This window comes from Microcaecilia unicolor, chromosome 14 (genome assembly GCF_901765095.1).
Source record: "Microcaecilia unicolor chromosome 14, aMicUni1.1, whole genome shotgun sequence".
Taxonomy (NCBI): Eukaryota; Metazoa; Chordata; class Amphibia; order Gymnophiona; family Siphonopidae; genus Microcaecilia; species Microcaecilia unicolor.
The window spans coordinates 32753062-32761995 of record NC_044044.1 but is presented as its reverse complement, the minus strand read 5'-3'; the positions used below and the strand labels follow the sequence as shown (position 1 = coordinate 32761995).

The 8934-nt window shown below is 40.8% G+C and overlaps 1 protein-coding gene across 1 annotated transcript; it reads right to left on the bottom strand.

Moving 5' to 3' along the window:
* Positions 1 to 1889: 1889 nt before the first annotated feature.
* LOC115457414 (olfactory receptor 1052-like) lies at positions 1890 to 2870 on the bottom strand. Its single transcript, XM_030186831.1, has one exon. It carries the CDS (start codon positions 2868 to 2870, stop codon positions 1890 to 1892), a length of 981 nt encoding a protein of 326 aa, XP_030042691.1.
* Positions 2871 to 8934: the final 6064 nt, after the last annotated feature.

Below are 8934 nucleotides of genomic sequence, written 5' to 3'. Positions count from 1 at the left end.
TTAATGTTCTATGTTGGTGAAGTTTCCATAACTAGGAGCAGGAATCTATCTCTAGCAGCACAGAGTGGAATAAAAGTGCAGACAATATGATCAAGTGATCTTTATCTGCCATTATTTACCCTGAGGACAGAATCAAAATCCTTGCCAAGGCAAAACACATACTTAACTCATGGTAGAGGGGACTTTGAATATTAATCTACCTGTTGGTGGGGGGGGGGGGGGGGGGGGGGTTAAGTACCCTATTGTTCAATAACTTTCCATCCCTGGGAACTGGTCCAGAGTCTATGGGTAGAGAGAAACAGTGCATGTACCTAAATTTGAATATTCAACTGAAAAGTGATGTGCAAAACAAGTAGGTGAAATCTCTGAGGGTCCCTTTTCTGAGGGCAGTAATTAGTGTAAAATCCTGTGCAAGCATGCGCTTTGCTTATTGGTATAAAATTCATGAATAAATGCACAAGCATGGGATGGCTTGATTGTAACCCCCTATATTAAGATGCAAAGTTGCCATGGTAAAATCCAAGAGAATGTGTTAGTCTTGAGTTACATTCAGGTACACTGGATATTTATATGCCTCTGTCCCTGCAACAGCAGTTGAGGATGTCCTTCGATATGCTTCCTTCCCTGCGACCATCATAGGTCATAGAGGTCAAGCCTATTTAAGTGCTGGAAATGATATAACGTTTATGTAGGTGGTGCCGGCTAGGGATGGGCTTTTTGCAACAATATGGGATATGTCAATGAGTATCCCATGTTGTTGCATATTGTTATCAAAAGAAAATGAGCAGAAAAAAATATTTGCAAAGAAGACACCCATTACTCACGTGCATATACCCCCTAATTCTGTAAACGTCGCACACAATTTAATTAACAAGCTCATTAGCACCAATAATTGGCTTTTTCATGAACTATTATTGACACTAATTAAATTTAATTGAACTTGACTTGTGTAAATTTAGGCATGGGATCCACACCTAAAATTTACCTGCAATTTGAAAAAGGGGGTGTGGAAAAGGGAGAGTCATGGGCGGAATTGGGGAGCTCCTAAAATTTATGCGCATTGTTATAGAATAACGGGTACATTTGCACAATGTTTCAGTTGGTGCAAATGTACCCGGGCAAATTCCCGGGCATAGGAGCTATTCTATAAACCGTGCCTAACTTTAAATGCAGCTCACAGAACAGCGCTTTTTCAGCGCTGATTTTTAGAATCCAGCCCATAGTGTGCACTCAACGACGTCGCTCCCATGACGTCAAAACTGGGCAAACAAAAATGAACAACATGGGAAATGATATGAAAGGAACATTTTCTGCCTCCCCATCCCCAACGTTGACACTGACTGCGCAAGCCTTGTTGCATATTATCCTCTCTGTAGGTAAGAGGAAAAAGGAAAGTTTTAGAAGACCATCAGTCTGTGCGGGTTGAAGTCAGCTAATTCATTTTACATAGATTCATTGAAACAAGGGGTCAAGAAACAATTTGTTGGTGAGACATTTTTCTTGGGAAACTCAATACAGAAGTGACCAGCAGTAACTGCGGAAGAAACAATCAACATATTAAAGCAGAGAAAATGTTCTTTATTTGACCTTTGTGCGTACATTCAGGTCATTGTAAAAGACCCCCTTAATATTTTGTCTCTGATACTTAGAAAGTGAGAAATTAGTGTACTAAGGCGTTAGCGTATTTAGCACATGCTGAACACTAGAGATACAAGTAGGAATATATGGACATCTCTAGCATTTCACGCACGCTAAAAATGCTAATGCAACTTTGTAAAAGGACCTCTAAATTTCTCCCGGAACTTACAAAATGCATGACCTGAAGTACATAAGTTTATGTACAAAAGAAAGTCTTTGACAATATGTCTCAAGGATTTATAGCCAACATTTCATTTTATTGCACGTTTGCCAACATGGAAAATGTTCTTCTGAGCTTGAGGAAATCTTTTTATATTGAAAACTTTCTTAATAGCTTCTTTCACCTGCCTGTTTTTCAGGCTATAAATGATGGGGTTAAACAGGGGGATTAAAACATTATATAACAATGCATAGAGTTTGTTTTGATCCACTGATTGTGTGGACGTTGGTTTGATATATAAACCTGTCAGAGTGACATAGAAGAGAATAACCACCGTGAGATGGGAGGAACAGGTGGAGAAGGCTTTGCGCCTCCCCTTTGCTGAACGGATCCTCAGTATGGCGGAGATGATGTAGACGTAAGATGTCAGGGTTAACAGAAAGCAGGGCAACATTATAAGCATAGCCAGAATGTACGACAAAAGGTCTATAGTGGAAGTGCTGGTACAGGAGAGTTTCAACAGAGCCGAGAGATCACAGAAGAAATGGTTAATCTCTTTGGTCCCACAATAAGAGAAACCAGAGAGAAGAACAGCGTGAGTCACTGGTTCCAGAAACCCTATGATGCTGGTCCCTGTGACCATGAGTATACAACGTTTCTGATTCATGATTACTGAGTAACGCAGGGGGTGACATATCGCCACATAACGGTCAAAAGCCATGAGTGCAAGAAGTAGAAATTCTTCACATATTGACATCATGAAAAAATACACTTGTGTAAAACACCCAACTGCAGAAATATGATGCTTCTTTGTTAAGGAGATGTCCAGCAGTTTCGGGAGGGTGACTGAGGTGCAACAGATATCGAGGAAGGACAAGTTACAGAGGAAAAAGTACATGGGGGTGTGCAGGTGAGGGTCCAGGCACGTCACTGTTATAATAGTGAGGTTTCCCATCAGGATGATCAGGTAAAACAGTAAAAACAGAAGGAAAAGGGGAATTTGAAGCTCGGGGAACTCAGAAAACCCAAGAATAATGAATCCCGTCAGAGTGGTGATATTTTCCTCATCCATGGGTCTTGGACAGGGAAGAGATGGAAAGAATGAAGTGATGTTAAGAAACAGAGAACTCATTCTTGGGAACACAAGTTCTACCAATATGGAATGTGTTGCCCACTAAGATATAGCGCATAATTTCAATATACTGATCATGAAACTGGAAAAAGACATTATCTTATGACTCACAATTGGGAAGATAGTTGATATAACCATGCGATTAGTAGATAGATAATAGGAAATTTTATCGAATGATCACATTGACCTGTCCACTGAATTAATATAGTCTATCAATACAATAGTGGTCGGTATTTCACTGTATTGTTGGCCAGCAGTTTTCAATGTTGAATTCCTCCAACTTTCACCACAGCTTATCCTCAAGGCTTTTTCTGTCCTTAAGGTTTTTTTCTGTGTTTTGATCTGTCACTTAAGATGAAATCCAGAACTGAGGGAGGCCATCATTTCCTGAAGAAGTTTCTGAAATGAGATGGGTAGTTATGTAGACATAAAGATATGGGGTGATAGCTTGGAAAAGTTTAAATTCTATAACTCATCCTAAGCTGAAGCTTTGTTGGTTTCTGGGTTTACGATATTAGAGAAGATTTACTCGACCAGTTCTTAGGTAGGAATAATACTAGAGGTCTCAGATTTTAGAAGAATTTGGGAGATGTATCATCTTAACATTGTGAAATGATTCTACAAGATTTCTCATTTTCTTCTGAAGTTGATAGGAAGTTTGATTGAAGCAATTTTCAAACTACTCACTTAAGGGATAGTTTTAAAACCATTAAGGTTTAGGCTTATTAAAAAGTATTGCTCACAGTAGATTTGTCTTCCAGACGTTTTCTGAGCTAATTTAAAGCGATTGTGATGGTTGTGTTCGTCCATGTGGAGGGGCGTTTTGGATATGATGTCTAAATCTAATTTTTGACATTTTTTCAGAAAATGTCCAAAACTCAAGTAATGAACAAGTCCATTTTCAAACCAGAAAGACGTCCAGCTTTTTGTTTCAAAAATGACCATTGGCTGGACGTGTTCTTTTTGGACCATTAAAAAAAATGCCCAAGAGAAAAACATACAAAAACAAGAAATTGGGATGTCTGAGGGAGGCCAGGATTCTTAATAGACTGGCCACACAGACATCCCAGTAGAGCAGTGGGGCACCCTAGGGGGCGCTGCAGTGGACTTCACATAAAAGGTCCCAGGTACACATCTCACAATTACCCCCTTATATTGTATGTTGAGCTCTCCAAAACCTACGAAAAACCTACTGGTACCCAACTATGCAGCACTACAAATAGCCATTATGTTTGCAGGTGTCACCTATATGTGGGTACAGTAGGTTTTTGATGGGTTTTGTAGGGCTCACGCTTTCCACCACAAGTGTAACAGTTAGAGTGGGCTACGGGCCTGGGTCCTCTTCTCCACAGTGCACTGTAATGACCACTAGGCTGCTCCAAGGACCTGCTTTCTGCTCTAATAGGACTGGTCATAACATCTGAAGCTGTCCTAGAGGCTGGTATGTACTGTTTCTTTCACATCTTGGGGGTGGGGGAGGTCACTGACCACTGGGGAGTAAAGGGTGTCATGCCTTAATCCCTCCAGTGGTCATCTGGTCACTTAGGGCACCTACCTAGTTGTGATTGAAAGAGGTCTAGACCAAAACGTCAAACTTTTAGCCCGTTTCCATTTGCTTTGTTCCATTATGGCAGAAAAATGTCCACATTTTGGGAACACCCAAATCCCACCCCCACAACACACTCCCCCATGCCCCCTTGTGATTTGGAGGCACCGGATATGAACAGCATGGAAAAGTCTTAAAAAATGGGTTTCAAAAATTGCGATTTGGACATTTTGGCAAAAAGAGAAAAAAAAGTCTATCTGCAGCTTTTGTTCTTTCTGGACGTTTTTCTGTTTTGAAAATGAGACTTTTAATTAAGCAGAAATAAGGGTAAACCCATATGAAGAAGGGAATATGCCTGTGAAATGCTTCTGTTATCCCTCAAAGCTCCACCCAGAGCTTGGCTTAGCTCCTGTGTTTTCTGCACAAGAACAGTAAAAATCCATCAAGCCCAGTCTGCTGTTTCTAACAGAAGCAAACCCAGGTCACAGGCTCCTGGTAGGACCAGATCTACTCCCTGAGAGAAGCAGTGGCTTTCCCAGGTCTCTCCTGGCTAATAATGGACTTTTCCTCCAGGAACCTGTCTAAATCCTTTTAGAACTCAATTATGCTAACTACTTGTCCCATGCAAATTCCACAGCTTAATTATTGATTAAGTCAGGAGGTCTTAACCTTTTTGTGCCAGGGACCCCTTTTACAGTCTGGTAAAGCCTACGGACCCCTTCTCAGGAAAATATATTTAAATACATAAACTAAAATACCGAGATATAGATCATATTATAAAAGAAATCAATTATGCTTAAATACAGTTATCAAAATTTCAGTTAGAAGTTAGTGACCCCAGGTTAAGAACCCCTGCATTAAATGAAGAACTATTTGGCTTCCTATTGGAAAGGATAAACATTTACCTGCTCCTTCATCCATGCCAGTTCACTCCCTCCTCTTCTCAACAAGCTTCTCTTTCTCGCTACTGCAAATTTGGCCTCATTTTTCACCCTCTTCAGAGGCTCCTCTGCATCCCTCAAATGCTGCCCCACCCACCGGCACAGCTATGTGACTCCTTACTCACCGCTGGTGGGAACAAAACTTTTTATCCCCCGCAATAACTGGTTCTTTCCTCATGGAAGTCTTTGCATAATAATTCTTGTGCCCTGTCCTCCGTTTCTCACTGGGGACGTTTCAAATATGACAATGCTACCAGCAATTCATCAAGATAGGCTCTGTGATCAAACTCCTTACCTCTAGGATGAGGGATGGGCTGCACCAGCTCCGATCTGGTATGCTGTACTGTCAGAAGTATTTATACACAATGCAAAATCCCTCTGGGGAGGGTCCCTGGGGTTCAGACAGAAATCACAGATCATACAGCAAAGATTCAAGGGAGCTTTGGTGTGTGTGTTTGGTTAGAATCTTCCCTTCCATTTCATGATCAAGGGCAAAGGATCTATATTAAATAATCAATATTGTGATGCATTTGAAAGTAAGGATGCCTTTCTAATGCCAGTTTGTTAAAAAATGCAAACATTTTAAGGAACTAACTCCTCACAATTTACATAAAATTAACGGACTAATTCTCCACAAATTGCATGAAACTCAATGTTCAAAAATAAGACTGCATACATAATTTATGTTTTTATATTTATAATCTGGGCGATCATGGTTCCTTTCTTGGTTGACGTAGACGCTACTGGGTTAACTGTTTAATCTCAATAATCTTCATAAATGTTAAAGTCAAACTTTCTGTACCCTTAACAGCAAAGACTGGAAGAATGGAGCAGACTGGTTGAACATTTGGGATTAGACTCAGTAAAAAAAATGCACACTGAGGACTATTCTAGAAACGGTGCTCTGAGTTGGGTAGCACTGGACTCTTCATCCAACTTTGGGTGCGAGAATTTACACCATCTGAAACCTGGTATAAACATTCCTTCAGATCCCCAAATTCAATAATACTGCACACGCATTTTTAATGAAAGCCCATGACCCGTACATGCCCCTCCCATGGTCACGTCCCCTTTTTACTTGTGCACTAAGGGACAGATATTTAGACTGCCGGAGGCAGCTTGGCTCGCTCCTGCTGCCGACGGTGAGACCAGATATTCAATGCCAGATCATTTCCGGTTTATTTTTGGCTGGTTTAAACGTGATCAGACAAACCAAGATTCAACACTTTCCAGTTAAGTTTATAGCGGTCAAAGACAGGCCTGCTATTTTGGTGATTTGGCTACCAAATTTAGTCAGACATCACTGAATATTAGCGGATAATCGGTTATACAATTGGTAAGCCGCTAGCCCCTAGATTCTATATAGTACACCTAGAGATCCGTGTCGAAATTGGCGTGGGTTCTATAACAATGCGCGGAACTCAATTGGCATAGTAAGCCAATGAGCTCTAATAACAGCACTTAACAAACAAAAAATGAGCACTAATTGGCACTGATTAGAATTTAGACGCACAACTCGCTAAGCGAATTCTATAATGATGTGCACCAAACTTCTAAAGTGTGCAGGCAAAAAGGGGGCGGGGAAATTGGCATTTCATGGGTATTCCAAAATTTACATGCCTACTTAAAGAATGCACTGGAAGTTACACCACATTTTCGTTGGTGTAAATAGATGCGCGTAGATTTAGGTGCTGAAATATCAACTATGCGTATTCTATAATTGGCGCCTAAATCTAGGTTCCAATTATAGAATACGCTTAGTCAGCACTGATTTCAGCACCGATATTTTAGACACCATACATAGAATCTCCCCCTAAGTGCTGACCGAAAATATTCGGCGGGAGTTAACTGGCTATCTCCTGCTGGATATTCGAAGACAGCCAGTGAAACACTATTTAACCAGCCAGGAGCCATTTCTGACTGGTTAAATAGCGCTGAATAACAGGGGATAAAAGATACATGCATTCATCTTTACAGAATAGCGTTGTGCAAGATGTACCCGTAAATCCTAATTGCAGCCAATGAACTCCTCCAATAATTGGTTGCCTGTAGAGGCCAGGATTGAGTTTAAGTTTTCTCGCTTGATTTATAAGGTCTTCGTATTTGGTAACCCATTTAAAATTTCAGTCTAATAATAGAGTTGTAATTTGTTTTTTTTTTTTTTGCTCTCTATTAGGGGAATAAAAAGATTTAGAGTATTTAATAGCTTTTTAACTGTGCAAGCACTGAAATTATGGAAGGATTTGTATCCATGTGTTAATTTCCAGTTGGATTTTAACCTTTTTAAGAAGAATTTAAAAACTTTAGCAGATTTCTACTTCATTAAGCTTCCCAAGAATTTCTCTTGGCTTCTTTGATGCAAGCCGCTCAGAATCTTGAGATAGATTCGGTATAAAAGTGCAGGGTGTAATGTCTATATGTCTACCATGGATATCTTTGAAGGTAATTTTAAGAGGCGCAAGTTATGGACAGAAATGACCTTTTACAAAACTGACTGGGCTACGGTGGGGAGGGGGGGAGACCTCTATGGTGGTAATTCACTGTGGACCCAATATTCAGCCAGCAGCGGGCAGCACTTTTGCTCAAATTATACCCCCCCCCCCCCCCGAACATGTCTACACCCTGGTTGCTTAAAACTATGCATTGTTCTGAAACATGCAAACATTTACACACGGGGTAAGCTGTTAAGAGGTCTTTCATTTGTAAAAAAAATACCTCATAATGTTCTTCCACGTGCCCAAGTCACTCACCCCCCCCCCCCCCCCGTTTACTAAGCTGCGCTAGCGGCTGCTGTGCGCTAATGCCGACACGTCGGCATTGCCACGCAGCTTAGTAAACACAGGGTTAGAAAATTGTCAGGATTCGGAATGATCATGTTTACTACACAGGCTTTAGGGTGGATGCAAAGTGTTCGTGGAGGAACACTTTGAAATGGAATTTAATGCAATTTTCAAACAGTTAAGTAGCAGCACCAGTTTTCCCCCTCCACGAATGAAAGTTTTGGAACTGTAAGTAGCGATCCCCATTTCTTCTTTGAACTTTGTGGAATGGCTAAAACACATCTGGTTCGATATTGGGGCTTGGAAGGAATTTTTGAGCACCAACTCAGAAGTCCTTTACGTATGAATTTTCAACATGTAAACTGCTCTGAGATAGGACCAAGGTTGGAGCTGGGGCAGATTCCTACCTATAGATGGCAGCAATATTCAGCCGCTTCCATAGTCGTAGTGGCTGAATAACCCTCCATAATGGCTGAATTTATTTATTTTGTTATTTTTGTTACATTTGTACCCCATGCTTTCCCACTCATAGCAGGTTCAACGTGGCTTACATATTATATACAGGTACTTATTTGTACCTGGGGCAATGGAGGGTTAAGTGACTTGCCCAGTCACAAGGAGCTGCCTGTGCCTGAAGTGGGAATCAAACTCCCGAATATCTGTATAGCAGCGATGATTGGTGCTATCTTCATATAGGACCGAATTCTGTAAATGGTGTTGAAGAAAACAGAGCTTAG

What these genes read in the sequence shown, in the direction of transcription:
- LOC115457414 (XM_030186831.1), bottom strand. Translation starts at nt 2,870, where the DNA reads ATGGATGAGGAAAATATCACCACTCTGACGGGATTCATTATTCTTGGG.